General features: G+C 39.9%; 1 protein-coding gene across 2 annotated transcripts in view; it reads left to right on the top strand.

Annotated features, from left to right (window-relative positions):
* Positions 1-14,464, top strand: part of BPNT2 (3'(2'), 5'-bisphosphate nucleotidase 2) — a 28,374-nt gene extending 13,910 nt beyond the window's left edge. Inside the window, exons 2-5 of one of the 2 annotated variants that reach the window (XM_090040018.1) lie at positions 7,999-8,158; positions 9,437-9,532; positions 10,826-10,987; positions 12,195-14,464. In XM_090040018.1, coding sequence (XP_089896144.1) covers positions 7,999-8,158; positions 9,437-9,532; positions 10,826-10,987; positions 12,195-12,466 — 690 coding nt within the window. In that variant the 3' untranslated portion in view covers positions 12,467-14,464. The remainder of the gene's footprint in view (positions 1-7,998; positions 8,159-9,436; positions 9,533-10,825; positions 10,988-12,194) is intronic. The other variant, XM_090040019.1, reaches the window with a different exon arrangement.
* Positions 14,465-24,639: the final 10,175 nt, after the last annotated feature.

Raw genomic sequence — 24,639 nt, 5'->3', positions numbered from 1 at the left:
CGCAACCCAGCTGCAAGACCTGCCCCTGCTCCAGCGCCACTCCCTCCCTCACTGCTGCTGCAGCCACCCGCACTGCCCCTCATTCGGTGGGGCATTTTACCCCCCTCCCCCGCCCCAATCAGTGTGCATCAGAAGCAGCTTCCATTGTGGGCTGGGCTTTGTGCCCCAAGCCCTGCTGCAGCTGCCTCAGGAGCAACTGGATGCCATGTGCATCCCACCACTGGGTTGAGCTGGACCTGCATATGGCCAGCTGCAGCAGGGCTTGAGGCACAGCGGCAGCTGCCTCTATCCCACACAGAAATGGGGGCAGCCACATAGCCCCAGGAGCCCCCGGGAGAGTGGTGGGAGCCCCCTCTGCCCCTAGATGACCCCCCCAAGCTCCAATCCTCCCACCACCCAGTGCGACCCTGTTCCTCACAGGGCCGTACTGTCCCTCCCGCATCATGGGGGCTTCAGTCTGGCCCCCATCCCTTCCCTCCCCCAGATTGACCTGTGCTCCCCCCCCCCCAACTCCCCTAGCCAAGGATCAACTAAAAGAGGCTCCAAGATTGACTGGCTGGGGACAACTGATATATGCTCTCAGAGATGCACCATTTGGGTACTTCGTTATGGATTAGATTCCTGGAACTGGAAGCAGTACAAGGGCAGCCAAGACTATAATAGACTCAAGGCAAGACTGGGAGTGTGTGTATGTGGAGGGGTAATACCTGTGAGGGAAGTGATTAAAAGTTGTGGCAAAGCACTTTTAGCATTTTACAGAATCTTTTGCCTTCTGTGCCTTCTGGCATCCAGTGAACTGGTCTTGCTGGCCAGTTTTTTTATCAGTGATTCACAGGTGGGAATTCATCTTGACCCTGTTAGTTCAAAGATGCTTTTTAATATTACTGACTCATAAGATCCTGTCAGCTCCTGCCATTCTTGGCAAGGGCACACTGGCATGAAAGTATAAAACTGACTTCTGCACAAAAATTGCAGCATTCAGATCTCAAACCCAATGTTAAAATGCTTAAATTTCTTCTCCAACTATAAAGTGCCTCAAGCAACCAACTACCCAATTACCTGTTTGATAATGTTCCACCTGCCATTTTAAAAGTCCAGCGTGGTTATTGGGTATCTTGTTAAACAGACAGTTCCTTTTTAAACTGACCCCTTAAGAATAGCTGCCAGTAGGGTGTATAAAAATCAATGATTTTTTTATTTAAATCATATTTTTTGATTTAATTGTATTTTTTATTTTTTAAAGATGCTTTAAAAAAAACCTCATATAAAGATGGTTTTAATTTAAGATATGTTAAAGCTTAAAGATATCATGGAATAGGGATTATAACTTCTAAGTATATACTATTTGAACCAATAAATTAGAGTGTATTCTGAATAAAACAACCAAGGAAAATGCAGTTGATGAACTGGCAATATTATCATGTGTACAGTCTTTCAGATTGCTATTGCATTTAATATTGTTCCTACGTACTATGAATTGGGGCCTGCAATCCTATTTCCGAATATAAAATACCACTAAAAAGAAAAAGATTACTTGTTATTCATGTTTGCAGATTTGTCCCATTACTTCTTAAATACACTGTTTGTTACTTTGTTTTTAAGTACGTTAGACTCATAACTTGGCTGTCATTTAAACCCAAGTATTAGCGCCCTACAGCCTGCAGGCTGGACCTGACCTACAAAGGTCCAGTCTGGCCCAGGCAATTGGTGGCATGTAGCTGTATAATGCTGACCATGTCCTCTACAGCCCTCTCTGCCACTGCTCTCATACCTGCACTTACCCTAGCTGCAGAATTTGACTTTCTTCATTGCTGTTAGGTATGGGAATTTACAGTAAGGGTAAGCATAGACAGCTTGGTAGTGTGGTGTGCAGAGATTTTTCAGCCTATGGTGTAGAATGAATCACAAACAGCAGCTCACAGCAGCAAAAGGTTGCAGATCCAGATCTAATCTACTGTTTCTTCCCTGTATTCATCAGTAGGTACATACTTAAATTGTGGAGATATAAAGGGATTTTTATGGCCCACTCACAGCACGTAGAGATGATTTCCAGGGTATTTTGCAGCAGCCCCACCCTCAGCATTGATTGGAGAGACCACGCCACTCAGCACTGATTGGTGGAGAGACCCCAGGGGTGTGCCCCTGCTCTTCATCCAGCCCTGCCTTTTGGTGCTGATTGGTGAAGAGGCACTTGCAGGGGAAAGAAGGATAAGGAGATAGCAGACAAGATGGTGCCTGCCCTTCGTGCCACCCTGGCAGATGGTGCTCTCTACTCCTGGCAGCAAAGACTACTAGCTTCCACTGGGGAGCCAGCATTTTATTTTTATTAAGGGTTTTTTGTTGTTGATTTTGTGAAAAATCCTGGATTTTTCAGTTCCCACAGAATGTGTAAATTAAGTAGGTCTCTATTAATTGGTAAAGGCTCTCTTTATATTACAAATGGATAGTATCTGAAAAAAATTAATTTTTACTGTTGGGGAAATCTCACTATTTCTGGTTTGATTCCTTACCCTTTTTCTCTAAATGTTTAGCATAGTATAGGTTAACTGGATTTCAAATGAGAAGTCAATTCCTTCCCTCAGTTCTGCATTTCCAGTTACCGCATTTGCTGTTTCTGAAACATTTGAAAAACTCTTAAAAAGCTACCAAAAGTATCTGACCATTCAGAAACCTTTTTAGCTTAAATATTAAGGTTAATTCTCTCTCATTTGGCAGACACAGGGACAAAACTACACCTCTACTCTACCCTTTCCAAAAGTAGAGTAAATGAATATTGACTATTTATCCTTGTCGCAGATACTAACTAGTAAGCAAGCAAGCCTGTTTGTAGAGTGATGTGATGCTACAAAGGCTTCATAAAGTGCAGTTGAGGAATAGCTCAGCACCAGATAATGAACCACTGTGAGAATCTTCTAATTCTTTATGCAGACTGGACTGTGACTTGTTTGTTCAGTATCACTGGATTTATCCACATGGATTTTTTTTCTTTTTAGTAAGTTTATGACTTGTGTCTCTTGTTTCTGAGCAATCCTAGATTTATCTCTTACCAGCAAACTATGAACAAGAATGTCTTCAATATGAAGAACTATTTTTTTAATGCCTGGGAGTGCTTCTATTGGGTAGAACAAACAGCTTGTTTTAGTCCAGATGTTTCCACTGAATCTTCTGTTCTGAGCTTTCATGAATAATTTTCTTTAATTCATCGTGAGATTTAGATAGGCCAGTAACTCATATTTAAGTCATTCTAAGCTTGCATGGTGCAGTTAGGTTGCCTGATTTATGTAGGAAAATAATTGGTAGTCTTTCAGTAGTAGTCTGTCCAGCATCCTGAATAGATGCTGTTTTGAGTAATGCATGCCAGCATTACTGTTTGGAGACTTTTCAAAAGAAAAAAAAATACAGCCTATAGAGGCTTTTATAAGAAGTAAAGCATAGGGATGAAAGGGGGAAGGGCAGACCATGGTTTACTAAGTAAATGGCAGTTTGGCCACGTTGTGTGGGGATATCTCTGCAATTTTGTTCTCTGTATCGGTGACAGAGGGGAAACTTTGTATCTGCTTATCAGTGAACATAGAATTTTCCTGGATTGTGCCTTAAAATGGTTGCGAGTTAGAAGGATGATTAAAAATCTGTGACAGCCCATCAAGTATAGCCAAAGATTATCTCAGAAAGTTTCTGTGTTTTCTATGTTAATTAGACATGTGCTGATATATCATTTGGATATCAGATTGGCACTGATAAATGGGAAATTTACATTGTCGGCTAATGGCTTTTTTGGCTGCTATAGCTGATAATGTTCTCCGATAACTATAATTAATTATGCCTTTTGGCCGGGGCCCCCACCTGCCTGGGTTCCCTCTTGCTTTCAGGGCTGGGGTCCCCAGATGCCTAGCTTCCCTTGGGAAATGGTGGGTTTCCTCCTGCAGGCAGGCATCATTCTTGGGGCTGCTGGGAGCGAGACACAGCTGGCATGCATATCCATGGCCATGTGCATACACATGGCCAGGAGTACAGCCAGGCAGCTTGGAGAGCAGCTCCCTGCAGATAAGTCTATAGAAGGGAAGAGACTCGATGGGGAGCAGATGGAGGCCCCCACAGTGATGGAGGAAGTGGGGCTGGTAGTGCTGCCCAGCCAGGGTAGTGCATGGGACCTGGGGCAGGGAGTGAGACAGCAACAGGTGGCTCATACAGGGGATGTGGCAGGGGCAGCTCCCTGACGCTGAGTGCACCCCCCAGGAGAGGCTGTGGGGGCACATGTCCCCCGCAGATTTGTACACAGGGTGGATGCAGGCTGCTCGCTGTGGGCTTAGGGCTCTCTGCTCTGCTGCCTGTACCTCAGGAGCCCCACACCAGCTGCATAGCCCTTGCCCACCTGGCAGTAGTGGGGGTGGCACATCTTGCCCCTGCTGCTGGGTGGGTGGGGGCACGCAGCTGGCACAGGCTCCTGGGGCAAAGGCAGCAGAGCAGAGAGGCCAAAGCCCACACTGGGCAGCCCACATCCGCCCTCACCCCACTCAGTTCTGCTCTGCTTGTGGCAGTAGCACTTGAGCTTTAGTTCAGTCGATTAATCAAGTCTGCTTTGCATGGGAACTGATGTGCACCACGCTGCACTACTTGCAGTTGTATAAGCAATGAAACGTGCGTCAGCATGGAAAAAATAGTAGTGGCGTACTTTTGCACTAAAGCACACTTCTGAGGTGTTTTAGTTCAAAAGCACACTGCCGCCATTTTCTTTGCAGTGACGTGCATTTCACCACTTATACAACTGCAAGTATCACAGCATGGGGTGCTTTTCAAAGCACCCGGTGCCACGAGACTTGCATATGTAAAAATCTTTTTAAAGGCTTATCCAACTAGAGTTGGGTGGTTATCCACCAGAAACAACCAATACTTGTGGATCTGCATGCAAAAAGTGGATGCAGTGTTCATAACCCTTCTCCTGTTGTAGGCAAATCTGATACAGAGCTTTATGCTGGTGTACAACAGATTTCCATAGAGCATTTTTGTGTTGTCTAACACAGCAGGTTGTAAGGACCATTGGACATAAATGTCACGTGCTAGAAATGGTGCCCATCACATCCTGCCACACACTGTTGAATTGATAGGTACTCTGTCCCCAAATTCTGAAAGTGGTTGCTTTCAGCTAGGGTTAGCCATTAATTATTATATCATGTTACAAAGATATTAAACAAAAGCACTCTTCTAAATTGATGAATGATTCCTGCTAAATGGAAATAGTCTTTGTTCTGTAGGGAAAACAAGATTATTCTACAGGCTCCTGTTTTGTGCTGTTATAAGATGTATAGATTACTTGTGTTGTCTTTTTTGAGTAATCAGATTTTTTACTTTCCCACCCCCAGAAATATTCTCCCTGGAAAGTTTATTGTACAGTACCAGATGTTTGAATTCCCCCTTTCCTCCCTCCCCAGAAACTCTGAGGTTCTGTATGCTTGGGAAACAGCACTACACAACACTAAGCATTAATTTTACATCAAGTGACTGAGACAACATATGGTTTTTTAATCATTGTATTTCCATATTTTTCTTCATGAATAATTACGTGAACAGCCACTACAGTTTTTTGTTTTTTTTTTTACATGAGGACCAGTTACAGCTGATGATTCATTTATATGTTCTAAATGTCTTGCTGATGATCTTTGGCCAAGATTAAGGAATTATATAAAATGTAGAGTTGACAGCATCATTTGTGAAAAGAAAATGTTGAAGTGTCTCATTAGTACTTGTCTCCAGTTGCATCACAGCTCTTACCCAAAAGCCACTGATGAGAATAATGGTTGCTTTTTTCCTTTATTACCAATCTCTTATTTTCTCATTATTTGTATCCATAAATTTGTGCAGTGAACTATGGAATGAGCAAGAATCCATTCTTATAAAAATTCTATAATTCAGCAATAACTGACGTCATTTAATTAGAGGTGCTTTACTTGTGAGGTCCCAGAATAAAATACTTCAACTTCATCTGAATTGCCATGTGATTTTGATTGCTGGGGCATATTGCAACTCTTAGTCTCTGTACATATCTCTTCAGGGAAAAGTTCTCTCTCTTCCTGTGTGTGCCGAACTCTTAGAAAGTGATTACCAAGTTGGTCAAGTTTGGTCACTCTCAGTATCACTGAACAAGTTGAGGTCACTCAGAGTTCTCTTCTGTACTGGAATTTGGAGAATGCTTCTCATTTCAGTAGGACTAGGCTATTTGTTCATTTTTTCCTGCCAAATAAAACTATGTTCAGTAAATGGAAATTTGATCATCCAAGTATCATAGAATCATAGAAATTAAGGACTGGAAGGGCCCTTGAAAGATCATCAAGTCCAACCCTGCTGTTCTGGGCAGGAATACTGCTGAGATCAGATGATCCCACCAAGGAGTCTGTTCATTCAGACTTCCAAGGTTGAGGACTGCACCACCTCCTTGGGAAATCTATTCCAAATTTTGATCACCATTACCATAAATAATTTCTTCCTTGCATCCAACCTGAAACTATCCTCTAACAGTTTATGGACATTGCTCCTTGTCCTTCCACGGGGCACCCTAGTGAACAGTCTTTTTCCCAGCTCCCAGTAGTCACCACTTACATACTTACCAATGACTACCAGCTCCCCCCTCTGTCTTCTCTTCCCCAGGCTGAACAGTCCCAGATATCTTAGTGTTTCCACATAAGGTTTGTCCTCCAGGCTCTTAATCATTCTTGTGGCCCTTCTCTGGACCCTTTCAAGATTCTCCACGTCTTTTTTGAAGTGCAGTGCCCAGAACTGGACACAGTACACCAGCTGAGGTGTCACCAGTGCTGAGTAGAGAGGAAGTATCATTTCCTTAGCCCTTCTAGCAATACATTGGCTAATGCTTCCTAGTATTATGGTCCCTTTCAGCCATCATGCTGGCCAGGACATCTCCTCCTAACCTATACTTGTCTCTGGTTACTTCTCCCCAGATGAAGCATTCTGCATTTATCCTTATTGAACTGCATTTGGTTCCACTTCACCCACCTTTCCATCTTGTCCAGGTCTGCTTGGATCCACATCCTATCCTGTAGTGTGACTGTTTTTCCTATTAACTTAGTATTGTCCACAGACATGCCAGTGTGCTTTCTATTTTCTTATCTAAATAGCTGATAAAGATATTGAATGGCATGGAGCCAAGAACCAAACCCTGTGGGACACCACTGGCTACCTCCCTCCAAGACCTATACAGACCCGTCCGCTAGCACTCTGGGATCAACCCCTTAGCCAGTAATTGAGGACAGAGTACCTCAACTGTCAAACACAAGTTCAGTATTTGATCAGTTCAAACTGCTGTTTGTATTTTGTGTACTTTGAAGACATTATTAAGCATGACTCCATGTTAACCTTCCCATATGGCAAAGCATTACTTACTTTATTTTTACATGGTACTTAACTGAGAAGTTCTTTATGGTCATTTCAGGCAGAACTATGCCATGCACCTTGCTCAGATATGAGGATAGAACCCAGGATCCTTACACTGTGTGACAACTTATTTAGGTAGGCTGCTTACAAAGTATCAGTATGTTACATCTCCATCTAGCAACTGATCTAGTGTATTCCTATGAATTCCTTTCAGTTAAGTGATAATCCCTAACATGCACAGTGGCTAACTCATGGTAGAATTTTGAAATAAAGACTGTAAACATAACAGTGGTATATCTATTTCACGTGGCAGAAAATTTCCTTAATAATATAAGATCTGTCATTCATGTGTTTGCAGATAAATGATGCTTATCTCAGCAAAACCTGAGAATTATGTTTTGGTCATTTTGTTACATTTGAATAGTTTGAGTGACATTGAAATCCCTGAAGGTTGGGAGGTATGATTTCATCACCTGGCTCATAAAATTATGCTTATTACTACACTAGTTTGGCGGAAATAGGAAAAAATGTTAACTTCTGCTGTATAAACAACTATTTGATCATCCAAGTACCACAGTGCTTGAATACATCTGTTTTATGTTATTCTTAACACAGATCAACTCTGAAGAACACATTGAGACAGCTAACCTGGAGACGGTCATCTGGGATCGTAGTATTCCTGAAGACATAAAGAAAAAGATAGAACCTAGAGAGGTTCCAGCAGAAAGTGTTACTGTCTGGATTGATCCACTGGATGCTACACAAGAATATACAGGTAGCTGATGCATTTTGTTGTTTGGTTGTTTGTTTTTAACCAACCAAATGATTAATTCTGGCTGATTCCTTCTTTTATACTGTTTCATTTACTTTGAAAAGTATTAAACATTTTATGAAATGTGGCATTTCTTATTTAGGGGCATAAACAGATTTAAGAACTGTATTGGTAGCAAATTATACCACAGTATGCTTAGAAACTAACATCTTCAATAACAGTGCAGAGCAGGTATAGCAGAACCATTGTAGCTTTAATTTTTTCAATCAGGTTTAAATTACAGCAATTTAGCAAGCAGGTACCACCACAGGAATATGCAGATGTGATAAATAACAGCTGATGTGCATCCCCAACTGGCAGCTTTTCTTTCCTTTTTAAAATGGTTAAAAAGTGCATTTGTCTATATCCTAAGATTTTTCTTGGCAAAGTTTTTGCAAGTAAGGTGAGCTACTCTTAAAAACGATATTCTGGCCAGATGTTTGCCCCAAAGCTGAAATAGATTTAATATTTACATGTGACTGATGCTAAGACATTTTTTATGATTGCAGGTAACACACATTTATTCTATTTAAATTGATACTATAGCAATACTAAATCATGCAAAACACAATATTTTGCATTCTGATTTATCCCATTACTTGTGCCTGGGCTAGATTTTAGAAATGGTCATAAAATAAAAATACATCACATTTTCACAATCCTTGCCCCTTCTTCACAAACTCAGAATACTGCATGAACAATTTAAAATACATGCAGCTAAAATTTATCCAATATAAAACCAGACATATACTCCACTGGTATAGTGTTCTTCCGGTATGACCTTCAAAACCTGGAAAGAACATTCAGTTAGAAAATAGTCAGAAGGTTGCTGAGGGGGATTTATTCTATGAGCCCGACTTAACATTGTTTGTGGAAGTCCGCATTGTAGATACAGGGGTATTAGATTTGAATTCTGTAGAAGTTTAGTGCATATCCTCTAAACAATAAGACTGAAGGAAAAACTGGGGAAGAGTCTCTTGGTAAATTTGGCATACCATAGAGACAGAAGAACATTGTGCCTCTTTAAAAGACCATATTGAGAATGCATTCTCATCCTTGCAGAATGAAATCACAGTACAATCAAAATTGTGTTACAGAGTATTCATTTACTACACCTTCTCTAACCTATCATGTTATCCTATGTATTTCAGTAAACATAAGGTCTACTTTCTCTTTCTACTTTTTAATCTATGTAGTACTGGTCTAATTCACATCTCTGATTTTTTTTTTCCCCTCCCTTAGAGGATCTTCGGCACTATGTTACAACTATGGTTTGTGTGGCTGTAAATGGAAAGCCAGTAATAGGAGTAATACACAAGCCATTCTCATCATATACAGGTATTGGTGTTCCTTCCTCTCATGTAAGGGAGACTGGAGTTAAATGATAAAATAACACCTGGTAGCAAAAATTACTTTGTGTTCAAAGTTTTCAAGATCAGGGCCATTATCATTTTCATTGTGTTTAAAAGCAGAACATGTCCTCTTGGTTTGAAGAATGGTACATTGAAGTAACAAACTGAAAATGAAGTTGTTGACAAAGTTCATTTAGCATCAATCTGTGTTCTGTCGCCTTCCTCTAAGAACCCCCTGTTTATACAGATAATCCAGGAACTCCATGGCATTGCTTCCAAGAGTAAATATTTATTCATCTTGAGTGCTGATGGCAGAATCAAGATCTTCACAGTGATTGCTGATGTATCTGTCACTCAAGATTGGTTAGAACAGAAAAAATTATTGGGAACAATCCCTGTTCAAAATACTCAGTATTTACATGTATATTTTTTTTCCTTTTTATTGAAGGTGAGGATGGATATGAGATTAAGCATACATCTTGAGGTCTTGGGGGTGTTGCCACTAACTTATGAAAGGCTCAGACAAGGAAGAAGCTGAGTATATTTGAAGGAAATGTGTACTATGTATTCCCTCTTAAAAAAGAAACATAACGTAGTTTCCTTTTTTTCCCTTAGGCAACACTGACCTCTTGAGTCAACAGAAATTAGGCAGTAGTTCCAACTATCAGAACAAGGCAAATTCAAATGAATTGGGTTTTTATACCAATTAAGTATTCAAATTTGTCATTTTCCTTCTAAATATATTACTCTCTTAAATGCTAATTGAATTCCTGATGTATATCGTTAGTACCTTATTTTCACACTGAAGTTGCCTGGTTCTTTCAGAAATGTATCACTTTTTTTATCTACCTGCTGGGCAGGGGGTTGGGGTGTTTTTGTTGTTTTTTTTTTTTTTAAAGAAAATATTTTCATCAGCATAGATCTGAAAATCTGCAACCATAATAATTGGATTTGTAAAGCTGTCAAATCTTCAGATATGGTATTTCAGTCGAACCAGTAATGTAAAAATGGAAGCTTCCCCTGTTCTTCCCCTGTAAAAGATGCACACAGAATAAAACTAATAAGACACAACATGATGTGACGTGCCTTAAGTAAACTGAAGAGATTTTTTTTCCTCTGAATTCTCTACTCTAGGCATTTTTCTGCTAGAAAATAGATCTAATAAAAAAAAATCATAGGAGGAAGTGTAGTTCTCATTTTGTAAGTTGGAGTATGTCTAATATTATCCCTGGGGTTGATATCTTCAAAGTCTGTTAACAGAACATACTTTCTTTTGTAGTCTGGGCAATGGTGGATGGAGGTTCAAATGTAAAAGCTCGTTCCTCCTACAATGAGAGAACTCCAAGGATTATCGTATCCCGCTCTCACGCAGGAAAAGTAAACCAAGTTGCTCGGCAGACATTTGGAAATAAAACTACAATCATTCCCGCTGGTGGAGCAGGTTTGTTAACCCTAAGTACACCATCCACTTTATTGCTCAGAGAAGGAGATGGTTATTAAATGGGAGAAGGGACGAAGAGCCAACCAGTTGGCAGTAGAAGCCCTGGATACCATGCATATAGAGTGTTCAGCTGTAATACCCTTAACTGATTCTGTCAAAGGTGTTGGTTGGATGGAAATAAAAATAACGTCCCCAACTATTAGGTATACCATGAAAGGAAAAGAGAGTGCTGGAGACAGTACCTTGAGCATTGGGGGAATAAGTTCAAAATTAGTTGTTATGTTAAAAGGCTGATAGTTATTTCCAGATCTCTTGGAGTGATTGTACCTGATATATACAGAGAGAGAACCTCAATAACGGAGAAGGAGAAGCACATGTTTGAAGCAGTAACTACAGTCTGCTGCAAAATACAGATTGGTTTAATATCAATAACTGCACCCTTCACATAGGATGCAGTCACTGTATATTGATGAGCTATCCTGGGTACAAGAATTAATTTAAAACGGGTTATGGGCATTGGAAGAGATGAAATTGATAAAGTAGATATAACACTAAATTGGTCTGCATAAAAAAGGGAACATTTAATATGAATAAAATGGATTAGCTGAACTGTGAAATGAGCTAGTAGGGAGTTTTGTAAAAGAATAAAGTCTGTCTATATAATAAAGGCATCGGATTACATCTAGAGACTGTTTTTTAATGGGAAATGCATTTGTGAAAAATCTCTGGGCTGCCTTGCTTCTTTTAAAGATTGATTGATTTAAATATATAAATATAGATACATAATCTTTCTTAAAATTAAATGGACAAAGAAAGAAAAGATGGAATTGGAATTTTTAAATGAGTAATCAGTCATAAAATTGTACAAATAACCCTGAGGGCAAAGATTTATTCATACATGGTCCAGTTCTGTTTTGTAGATATGTCTGTGAGTGGCATATCAGTAGAGAGGGTCCAAAGGAAATATGTTCAAAAATGGGCTTGCTGCCTTAAATGTGAGAGAATGGGAAATCTAGATTTTGGCATCTTGCAGGGAAGGATAACCAAAGGTGAAATTTTTCAGTTGAACTTCAGATGATCCAATTAGTCTTCTTTTCATATCTTTTTATTCTGATAAGCAGTTACATATAGTGAAAATGTCATTACTTATGAAATGGCAAGTATGATATTTTGAATTAACCGATGCTCCATTTATAATCCTTTTTAGGTTATAAAGTTCTAGCTCTCCTTGATGTGCCTGACGAGAAACAAGAAAAAGCTGATGTGTATATTCATGTGACATACATTAAGAAGTGGGACATATGTGCTGGAAATGCTGTATTGAAAGCATTAGGTGGTCATATGACTACTCTGTCTGGAGAAGAAATCAGTTATACTGGTTCAGATGGTAATGAGGGTGGACTCATTGCCAGTATCAATATGGACCATAAGGCACTGATTGAAAAACTCCCAGATCTAGAGAAGACTGGACATAAATAAACAAAACTCCTGAGGAATTCAAGACTACAGAAGCATGACTTGAAATGTTCAGTCTGGGGGAACAGGTGTGAGAGTGACCTGTTAAAGGGTATTATGTACAAGAAGTAAAGCAACTCAGCCTAGTTCTGGGGACAGCAAACAGCATTGGGTTTCTTCAATGGCAATGTTTAAAAACTCAAAAATAGAAAGGCATCAAGTTGCCTCATTCCTTGATTTCCATCCTTTTTTTTTTTTCAGACTGTTTCCATATATTTTATTCAAAGTGCATATGCTCTGTACATGCACGTGTGTATACATGCATGCACATAGGTGTGTGTATGTGAATATAGCTCGTTAAAAAAATCCAGATCAGTACTTAGATTATTATAATTAGTTCTCATGTGGATTATTCAATCTGAGTACATCATGTTCCAGTAGTTGTAGCACTTCCATATTGAATTACAAGGGAAAAAGATAAGATTTATATGGTTATTTGGTAACTGTAACCCTAGCAGGAAATATGGAACACAAAGGTATATTTCCGTGAAGCACAAGAAAATAGGCACACATCTGTGTGGAACAACAGTTAAAATCTTTGACAGAGTAGTATTTTACTGAAGAATAAAACATGTTCTGGACTATTCTGACATTTTTCTGAAAACAAACCAGTTTAATTCAAATATGAGAATTGTGAATATTGGTGATTAATAAATCAGTGTAATTATTTCTGTATATCTTTTTAAAAAGAAGATAATATTCCCTTGTATAATTTTTAACAATTAACTCTTGTCTTTGGTTAGTTCAAGGTGTGCATGCTAAATTCTTCTTTTTCAAACTTGTTCAGCATTCCATGTTTAGCTCTGTATAAGCAGCCTCTTTTTTGTTTGTCTGTTTGCTCAGTTACTTGGCAAATACATAAAATTGATTTTGCTGGTAAAAATAAGTTGATCAATTTACAATATGAAAAAGATTACCAGTTTTCAGGCACTCCTAAATTTGGTTGATGGCTTTTATTATCGATTGTGTGTGAATAGCCTTTAAAGGTGCATTCTTTCCCACTGTAAACCCCACTTTGAACAGTCTGCAACTACATATTGACCACATACATATTAGGAGTTTAGGTCTGCATTCAGTTAGGGCACATTCTGATAATATTACATGGTTTTGGAAATTTTAGGAGATTTTGAACTCTTGAGTACAGCAGTGTGATGGGCAAAACTTTTCGATCCTGGTTTGGATTGAAGGGTTTTTTTCTCTAAGTCGCATAAAACAAAATGTTACTCAAATAGCAAACATTGGCACCATAAATAGTTGCAAACTTCTGTCCTATGAACCTGTAACCTTGTCAGAAGCTTTTTAGGGTAGTAGAGAAGCAGCATTTAATAAAGTTCTTTTAGTCCCAGTAGGCAAATTTCACATCTCTTTTGGAGGAATAACATTTTCATTTAAATTTACATCTTTTTAAAGTCTAAGTTTATTTACTATAATGCAGACCACTCTTATGCAAAATCTGTTATCTTGGTAAAAATATCTTTCCTTTGTTTCCATTTTTATTCATTTAAAAGAAAGAGTTAATTTGCCTATCAGGAGTGTTACTTTTTTCCTTTAAGGTTGTTAATTTTTTAATAACATGCATATATCTCAAAAGTTCCTTGAAGTGTATATGTACAGAGTAATTAAGATAAGCTTATAGTTATTTGTATTTTTGTAAATTGTTTGGCAAAGTATACTAGTCATGGCTAGTCATTTGGTATGGGTAATATTTCTAATTGCTTTAACCAGTTGTTTTCCTCTTCCCAAAACTGTCACTGCTGCTGCTGATTTAATTTTACTTGGATAGACATTCTCAGAATTCTGCCTAAAAAGTAAATTTATTCTAAATTTGGAGCATGAATGGATTAACTGCTGTATTCTACAGAACAGAATGAATGCATACCAATAAAGAAGGGTAGAATTATTGTGAACAACTTGATTAATTGCAAGTTTCATTGAAGAATAAAAATCAGCTCTTTAACCATGCTCTAATGGTACGTTGCAGGAAATCCTTTATAATTTGTTTCCTTCTGGCTGTAGAACTACTTGATTTAATAAAAAAGGCATCTTTTAGTACTAATTAAAGAGTATGGGTTAAATACAACTCTACCAATAGCCACAATTAATATTTTCAAGTGTGATGTCTCCTAAAGGTAGGACAGAAAGTGTTTAAATAATACCGTGGGGGGGAAAAAAAATTAAAAATCTAAGATTCAGATTGGGATAGCACAAACCTTTCCTCATGAAAAATAAGACTGTTTATATTAGGATTGATTCTACCGCCTTTCCTCACATAGGTCTTGATTTCTGGTCAGGCTGCATGCCCACATAAGAAGATGGGAAGAAGGCAATGATTTCCCTTACCTTCCTACAGAAGGTACCTGTGTGGGAGTCGGTGAGGATTTTCACCTGTTTGATTTCTCCCAAGTGTAGGTAAAGAGAGGATAAGCAAATCCTGCAGGTACAGTCCCCCTACTTACTGGTCATACTGGCTGCGTCTACACAAGATGTTGACAGCATTACTGCACAGCAGTGTTTATACAAGTACTAAATGACTAGTAACTGGAGTTACTGCACAGTAGCGCCTCTGAACAACTTTTTTGTGACAGTGTCTGTGCAGTAGCCCAAGACTACTGCACAGTAGCATTGCATCACACTTTCTTCTAGGTGACGTTACTTGCGTCTTGTGTAGATGTGATCAGTTTGTAGTGCTGAGTTGGACTAATTTGTTTTTCAAATCGACTGCATCTGTAAGCATTTGGTTGCATCAGCACTAGGATACATAGCTCCTTGCAGGATCAAGCCCATACTGTTGGCTTGTACCAATGGATTATTGCTTGCTAGGAGGTATGATGGAAGGAGTTGTAACTGGGTATTTGAGTTGCAGCATCTTCCAGTACTTACTTGAGCTGTAGCAGTTTTCATACCACTTGTACAGAGTGGCCTAGAGTCACAATCTAGCCCAAAGAGGTGTTTTCCTTTAAATGAGCAGAAATAAGCCCTTGATTGAGCTTTCTATGTTTTCATATTTTGCAAAGACCAGCTACTAACTATAGGTTCTTTTGTAGTACTTATTTACATGTGCATTGTTTTTTGAGGGTAAAACCAGGCCTTACTATGCTGTCTGTTTAACCATGCTTATTCTGTGTTCTTAAATATGGGATCATCTCAGCTTGATTATAATAATTTGGTCCCTTTTTGGTAAGAAGTCAGCCATCTGCTTAGTGTAGTAAGAGATCAAGTAATATTCTACCATGGCTGGAAGTAATTCTTTGCTCTGATTGCTTCCCTTTTGGTCTCTCTCTTTTGGTCCTACAATAGTACCATTTAAAATTTTTAATTTAAAACTTTATTGTATCATCATAGTTGCTAAAAGAGAAGTTAAGATAAAATTCTATATAAAAAAGAGTTAATATTTCAACTAAGTTGTTAATGGCCCTGGAATACCTCACATTGTAATATATGGTACTTTGTTTTTATCAGAACTAGCCCACAATAAATGATGGCATACGCACTACATGGATCTGTACCAAAAGTTATAATTTGCATTTCTTGAATATTTCTAAACTGACACAGAAATAAAATGGTTGAATATCTACTTAAAGTTGTTTCTGGCTTTATGTATTTTATTATAAATACATAATCTGTCAGATATCATTATAGTTTGTTCTAACCTATAGTGGTTAAAATCAGAAATATTAGAATAATTGAGGATAGCATGTTTAGAACAGGGCAATAAATTTATCATTCACATAAAACAAGGAAACAAAATTGTTGCCTCTTCACTACTGTCCTATCATGCACACACATGTTAATTGTTATTTCTATAATTCCTTTTCAGGTTAGATGTAGCAATTTTGACACCAAGGAAATGGTTTCATGTTCTTACTTTCAAAATTTGAGAAACAAAAACAAAGCCAAATATTAAGAAAACACTATTTTTAAAAGACTGACCAAGCATGTGATAACTTATTTCCACCCTGCAAGCTATCTGGATTCATTTTTGAATGAGTTGCAGTTTTAGTGTACCACAGATTCTTTCTTTAATTCAGAAAGCATCTCTCTAGTCCATCAATGTAAATGTCACAGCATTTGGGTGAGCTGTACAATTGCAATTATTTGAGTGTTAATTCAGATAGTCTTACAACACACTTCCCAATTTTAACAGTATAGAAACAACAGCATGTTTTCCTCCTGCAATATATTTAGAAGTTAATTTGTGGGCCATACTGTCCCTGTATTCTGATGTTAATTAAGACCTTCAGATTCGCTTGCTACCTGGCTTTAAAACTTCTTAGCCAGATTCTCCCCCTTCTCTGGGTTCTTATAAAGAGAAGGTTAAGTCTTAACAATGTTCCAATATATTGCTTACATGATGTCTAAATTACATGTTGGCTCTGGCTGGAAGGATGAGAGAACCTTCTGGCAAAGTACGACCTGAATATAACATGCAGGGGGGTTGGTTCACATTAAGAACTCATTTTAGAAATGTAGATCCCTTGGCTTAAATTAAGCGAGTCTTACTTTCTCTTCTGACTACTTATATCACTCAGTTTTAAAATTTGTCTGTCACCAACTTCTTCTGACTTAAAGAAGTACCTGAAACTGTTGAAGATGCACCTGATCTAATATGAAGATGTGGCAGAAGGCCACCTCCGTTTCTCCCCAAAAACTCTGCTCTCTGACAATTTAGTTAGGATGGGCCCAGCAGAGGATACACACCTTACCCTATCTCTTTAGGTAACCTGAGCTGGATACATTCCTGAGGGAGGGGGGAAACCTGTTCCCTCTGCCTGTGTGACTGGCATCACATACCTGGGTGAGGGGCTTGGGTACTCGGGTGGGCTAGAGACTGCCAGTCTGCCCAGCAACCAGTGATGTATTTCAACAGGTGCTGGCCTTTACCGGACCTGGTAAATGAGGTCATAAGGGCTATGTAAGTTACGGACTTCCCAGAAGAACGGGGCAGTAGCTATGAGGAAAACTCGGAGGGAATGAAGAACTGGACCATCTTGCTCTGTCTCTCAAAACTCATGATCAAGGAACTGCCTGCCTCCAGAGGGAATCTCCACCTGCCTCTGGATGATACTTGTGAGTAAGCTACCTGAGATCTAATTAGATATATAGCTTGCAGTAACTCAGATGCATGATCAAAGGCTACCCCAGCCACCCTGTTTGCTCTATGGGATCTCTCTGATACTACTCAACTCTGTACCCTATTCCAACCCTACTCCCTGTAACCAATACAATTCTCATGGGAGACTTATTGGGAGTGAGTCTAGATCATGCCTTGGGGTCCCCTTGGTTCAGCTGTCTAAGGGAGACCACTACTTGTGCTTCTGACTGATGGAAGCACACCAAGTTTTTGAAGCGAGTCAAGGACCCTTGTGGGCTACTAGACCTGTGTTTCCCAGGGGGCGCAGAGCCAGAATCAAGTCCATCCTTGGGTGGTGGCAGCTCTACCCCCAGGCTAGTGGGTGTGCTCCAGGAAGGGGGTCGACCAAACGTGAGGTGCCCCCAGGGAGGCACTCAGGACCTGGAAGGTCAAGTACAGTGAGGTGGGTGGCTCAACGTAGGAGCACCCCCTACTGGCCTGCCACAGACTAGATATACCAATCATAAACATACCCTTGGGCTGCCTAAATCTGAATATATGCTTTCTGTCTAGTTTGTAGAAGTTATGTTAATTCCTTTAGTTTTTCAGAGATTTATCAACATTGAGTTAAACTTCCCTCCTAGGTTGTATGTCTGTAGCCTTTCAAAGGTGATCATTTATCACTCAGAGCCCCTCTAGATGTGCAGGTTAAAGGTGTGATAGGATCTGATGTGCAATCCACATAATCGTGTTTCCTGCCACACAACACATGCATGGCAGGAGGCATGATTGTGGAATCAGGAATTGGATATCATCACTCCTTACTGATGGTGCAGGAGAATCCTGGGGATCATATTCCTGGGCTCCCCCTGCAACAGCAAGTAAGATGTTTCCATGGCTAGGAGCCCCCTGAGCAGATGGAGGCACTCAGTTCACGGTTTTTCCAGCCATCCCTACAGCTGGGAGCCTGTCTCACCTGATGGGGCTCCTGACTGCAGAGTCGCATGTTCCTGCGGTTGGGAGTCCACATCAGCTGCAAACTCCCAGGCTCAGGGGTGCACATGGGCCTCCAGGTAGGAGCCTTGATCAGCCTTTATCAGCTCCTTGTGGCTGGGAGTGCTGTCAGCTGATCAAGGCTCCCAGCCACAGGAGTCCCTGGCCATACATTTAATGGTGTGATAGGAATGAGCCACAAAGTTGTTTCACATAATGTGAAATAACTTTGTCTTACTCCTTCTTTTATCACACCATTAATTGACTGAACATGTGGCTGGGTGTCCACTTAAGATGTGATTAACTGGTTAATTTCATCTTAAGAGTAATGTGTAGATGGGACCTTAGCCTGCCATTTGTCATTTTTTTTCTGATTTTTTTCAAAGTTTGCCATGGTGGGGGTGGAGAGGGGATAAGAGCTCAGAGGTGGAAAGGGCAAGCCAAAAAAAGCATTCGGAAAGGCAGCAATTATCACTGTTCTTTTCTGGGTGGGGCAGAAGTTTAAGAGGCGGTTCCTGTGAGAGAAAGCATGTGATGGATTACAAAAGAAATGTATACATAATCTAGAAAAGTGTTTCCTTGCAATGCTTTGTTCAAAAGCTATAGAGCTGAACAAAATGAAAAGGTCAGGTAGACTATAGGTAAAAGTTGTGGGGGAGGGTGGTGTAGTGTTTAAAAGCCTTTCAAGAGAAGTCATAGAATCATAACAGTAGGGTCTTTATGTCTGGCCCCCTGCCTGGGCAGGAGAAAAATTGGGCTCAAATGACTCCAGTGACAAATACTAAACATTTACGTCTCTGTTGTGTTTGATGTGCCATTGTTAATAAGTATCAAAGCACTGTGTGTTGTGTTTGTGCTCTAGTAAAGAACAAAACTTCCATTGATTTGAAGAGGAATAAATCAAATGAGCCAAACAGTAAACTAAGGTGAATTATGTAGACCCCACTATCTGTATAATAGAGAACACAATCAACCAGGTGTTATTACTAGGGATCTATACTATTTGCAATTCCATGTTTTTCAAGGAAATGGTAAAAAGTAGTTTCCGCAAACCCTGGAAAAATGGCAACCCCATCATTTTGGCATGGAATCACCAGGGGGGAAAAAAAGACTTACTAAAAATAAAATTCTGGATCCCTAGTGGGGGCCAGTGGTCCCCAGGGATGCGCTGCCCAGTGTTTTAGCCTGTCAGGAGAGGTGGAGGGAGCTACTGGTGTAAAGGGGAGCAATAAAGATGGCGGCCACTCCCCCTGCCCTTTGCTGATGATTGGCTGAAAGGCTCCCCATTGTGTGGCCCTGCTGTTCTCTGCCAAATCAGTAGCAAGGGTCAGGGAAATGCAAAGTGGCCTGTGTGGTGACATGCAGTATTGGCAATGTTAAGTATGCAAATACCTACATCATTTTGGGGGTATTGGTTGCAGACAGGGTTCTTTGGGTGAATACGATATCTTTTATTAGACCGACTAAATAGCTGGAAAAATAGTTCTTTGCAAGCTTTTGGGCACAAACACCCTTCTTCAGGCATAGAGAGAGTCTACTGTTGTTCTGCTGCTCCTGGATGGAACAGAAGCCAATAAGCAAAATGCAAAGGTGTGGCAGTGACAATCAGAGGCCATGGAAGACAATAGGTGTGAGACAGGTAGGGGGCTGGGGAAAGGGGGAATGTTGACCTGGTGATAGAATGTAGCTGTTAAAATGTAAAGAGGTTACCTGGGATTACTGGATGGCGATTTTATGTGCCATAAATCCAATGTCTACATTTAGTCTGTGATTTTTTTGTATCCAGTAGATTCATGAAATGAAGTTCGTAGGCTTGTCTATGAAAAGCATTTTGTAAATTCCCTTTGAGGACTAGAGCTGAGAGACTGGAGAGCGGGTGCCTTGTGAGAAATATGCACCCACAGGTAATTGGGTATTTTTGTCTGATACATTTTCAGTGTGCATTCATTCTGGTACTCGGATGTTGTTCAGTTTCTCCTATGTATTTTCCATCAGGGCATTTAGTGCACTGGATGAGATGTATTACATTTGTAGATGTGCAGGTGTATGATCCAGGAATGGTGATGTTTCTGTTGTGGGGTATAGTTATTGTGGGAGTGGTGAAGATATGTTGTCAGGTTTTACATTGGCTGTCCCAGCATGGTCTGGATCCATTCAGTATGTTTTGGGCCATAGGAAGTTTGCTTCTGGTGATGAGACTGGTGAGGTTCAGTTTTTGTTTAAAGGCTAGGAGTGGTTCTGGGAAGATCTCTTTAAGAATTGGGTCTTCTTCTAGCATGGGTTGCAATTGTTTGAGAATTTCCCATATAAATTCCAGTGAGGGATGGTATTTCATAATTAATGGTGTGTGATTCGTGGAGATTTTCTTTTTTGTACTGCTGCAGTTCTTCATGTGGTATCCAGGTGGCTCTTTCAAAAGTGTGGTCTATCTCTCTGGAGGAGTCTCCTTACTGAGTGAAAGGCCCTTAGAGATTTGTCAGGTGATGATCATGGGTGTTCTTCTTAGTTCAGATTTGGTGGTATTGGAAAGCTTAATATACAGCCCTCCAATATAATATAATATTATTATAATATAATTTACAGCTCTTAATATACAGCCCAACCCTCCAAGACCATCGAATTTGCAGAGGAGAACACCCTGGATTGTCACTTCACAAACAAACAACTGAACATGCAGTATGTGACACTGCAGAGGCGTCTGCAGTGCCTCATATCACATGGCCTCACTTGTCTGGACATGGCCACAGAGGTTATTAGTACAGTTTCTCAGTGATCTGTCTTGGGATAAATTTTGTTAAAAGCTATCATTACTTATATTGGCACTTCTACAAGAACTCAGAAATACCATTTAGACCATTAGATGGCTATATCTTTCCATTAATTCAATAAATACATAGAAATCTAATAGTTTAGGTCTTGTAATTTAGATCTGACCTGCTTAACTTTAAACATGCAAATAGACTCATTCATTTTCCTTGTATCAATTATTAACAGATTTAAAGTACATGCTTTTATTGCAGGATCTGATCAAAAGGCTGCTGTGTATGACTTTTAAAATACATTTTCTAATCTAGACCAACATCTGTGTATGTGCAAAGCACAAATCATTTCCACTGTCCTTGTATTTGTACATAGGAAAAAAGCAAAAATGAAAAATCTTCAGCCTCTCAGACCCTAATCTAATCTTTCAGACCTCATATGAGAAAAGTGGAGTAATTCTTCTAATGAAGTCCAGTTTGTAGTGAATATAACCTTTTCCCTGCTACCCCAACCAATCACCACTGTATTCATATTGAAACACAATTGGTATATTTCTTTATATAGTTCAGGTTTTTTACTGATTTTATATGAGTTCTAGGGCTGAAGGGCTAGGAGGTGCATACGTGTTTAAGTAAAGCTATTTAACTGCTGGGAGTTCTCACTTAATGATTATGACAGTGGGACTCATTTTTTACTTCAAAACAGGTGCCAGAACAGCAGTGGGAATATGAGCCTACCCAGGGCTATAGTGCCTTATCTCTGCTCCCCGCCCCCACACAATGTCTGGCTTGGCTGGGAGGCAGGAACAGAGCTAGGGTGAGGGGCTCAGATCCCCCCCTTGCCCGCCTCCCCTGCTGTGCAGTGTGGGCAGCTGGGTGGATGGGGCTTCGGCCTCTGCTTGTGTCACAGAGGACACTGTGTGGAAACAGCCCTATCAGTCTACCGACCCAATACCATGGGGTCAGACTCCATCTCCTAGGCTGCCATGCCCAGCTGCTTCTGCCTAGCCTCCCTTACTACCCCAGCAGAGGCTGGAGCTAGAACTGCCACCCAGGGGCCAATTGGTTCTATCCAGTTTGCAGGCAGGTGATGGCTCTGGCTCTCTGCTGGTGCTGCAGGCCAAATAGAATCAATTGTTGGGTGTAATGGCCAGAACCAAAGGAATTAATAAGCAATAAATATGTGCTGCTTAGAGGCATTTGGAATTGTTGTCTAATATAAAGCTTGTATTTTTATAACCTGCAAATGTAACTTGTAACTGTTTGTGGAACTGACTAGGCCTCAAAGATAGAGCTATAGTTGTAAAATTAGCTGACCTAATGGTTTTTGCTCAGAATTTAGCCTTGATGATGATAAAAACTAGATTCAACCACCTGGCCTACCCAGCACATTCCAAGAAAGGACATCTCAAAAAAGCATAGTCAGAGAGTTCTAAAGGGGTTGGATTTAGGCAGAGTAATGTTAATTCAAACCTGAAGATGCTGCATGGTAATTTGGATAAACCCAAGTTTGGGTAGTAAAGTTTTATAATAATTTTTAACACTTTTCAGTCCCATAGGGTAACAGCTATAGGACAAGATTGTGAGTGGCTCTAAAGTCAACAGATTAGCATAAGACTAGGTATAAAAAGCATGTGTATCAGGTGACCAGCAGGAAGGAAGGAACAGAACAGTCATTTCTGTTCCACGCCCAGACCCTGTTCTCCTGGTGTGAGTGAGAATCGGATCCTGACCCAGGGACCTGGTAATCCCTCTGACAGCATCGATCGGGGACACCTAACTTCGCTAGAATCAGCTGGCGCGCACCTGGCATTGAGGGGCCAGAAATAAGTTGCCAACCCACGTCTGTCCATTTGTTGTTTTAAACAGCCAGTGGCTGATACCCTCTCAGTGCTCAGCTGGCTTGTGACAGATTGATCTACTTATCTGTTGTTATTATTTACTATTAGCTCTTTAATACTGCATTATCTGCTTATGGCATTTACCTTTCTGTTAACTGTTGTGTGTGTGTGTAAGCTATAATAAACTTGCCATTGCTTTACTCCCAACTCTGCCTCCTCGATCCCGAACCAAACAGCCTAGTGGCTAAATTGATATACTCACAGTGCCCAGATGGCCTCTGACAGATGGGCCAAATATGGCCTGTGGGCTATATTTGGCCCACCCCTGTTTTACATGGGTTCTCTAAATTTTCTTTTTTCTTATTTTTTATTACAGTCTAGGAAACTTTTTTTACCCCCTTTTTTGTCATAAAAATCAATTTAGCAAGAATCAGAACTGAAAGTCTCAGGTACAGTAATCGTTTGGAGCACCACCACAATAAGCATTAGAATCCTAACATCTGGTTTTCAGCAGCTGCATCTACACAAGCAGTGTACTGCACAGTTCTTACTGCACAGTCATTTAGTACTTGCATAACCAAGTACTAAATAACTGTGCAGTAACCAATGTTACTGTGCAGTAGTGTCCTTGTACAGTTTTTTTTCTGATGCTATTGTGCACTAGCAAAGAGCTACTGTACATTAGCTCATTACTACAGCGCAGTAGCGTCACACTACAGTTAGTGCCCCAGTGCTACTGCATAGTAGCATCTTGTCTAGAAGCACTCAGCTAGTGTAAGCTACAGTGCTGGTCATGTTAACTGAACTATTTTATACCAACTTAGAAACTGGCTCTTATTGCATCTGATGCAATCAACTGCATCAGAAAGGAACGTTAAATTATTATTTTTTATTTGTCTAGGTAATTATGTGTCTCAACGTTACAATATCTGAGTATAACCATCTCTGCCAAAATGCCTATGATTATGCTATCACTGGTAGAACACTGCTTCTTCTGCATATCTGAGCCAAATGTTACTCATAGGGGATTTGCCAGTGGAACTGAATTGAGCCTTATGATTCTATGCATCAGCTGCTGATGTTCGGTATCTGCACTAAATATGCTTTTTAGAGAATGTTTTATTCATTGCTTTCAGTGCTTCTTAATTAATGTCTTCCCCTCTACTGTATTTTTCAGTTTACATAAATATTCTTTTATTTTTTATGTTATTTTCTTTAAAAGAAGTTACATTTCTATGCTTGCTTAAACTAATTACTGGTATTATAATGAAATTCAGCCTTATGTATGCATGCACATACAGAGTATGGATGTCTTCTCATGAATAAGCCACCACTTAAGTCAAGCACCAGGGAACTTTTTCTTATGCTGTAAATCTCAAAAATTCTTAAATGTTCAGATTTGGGAGAAGATGGAGAAGCGTATGCCAGATTTAAATGGCTGCTTTTGAGAAAATCCAAAGGCCTCCAGATGTA

Source organism: Crocodylus siamensis, chromosome 3, assembly GCF_052110815.1.
Source record: "Crocodylus siamensis isolate JL-2025a chromosome 3, ASM5211081v1, whole genome shotgun sequence".
Taxonomy (NCBI): domain Eukaryota; kingdom Metazoa; phylum Chordata; order Crocodylia; family Crocodylidae; genus Crocodylus; species Crocodylus siamensis.
The sequence above is the reverse complement of the archived record's forward strand: the minus strand, read 5'-3'. Positions and strand labels throughout refer to the sequence as shown.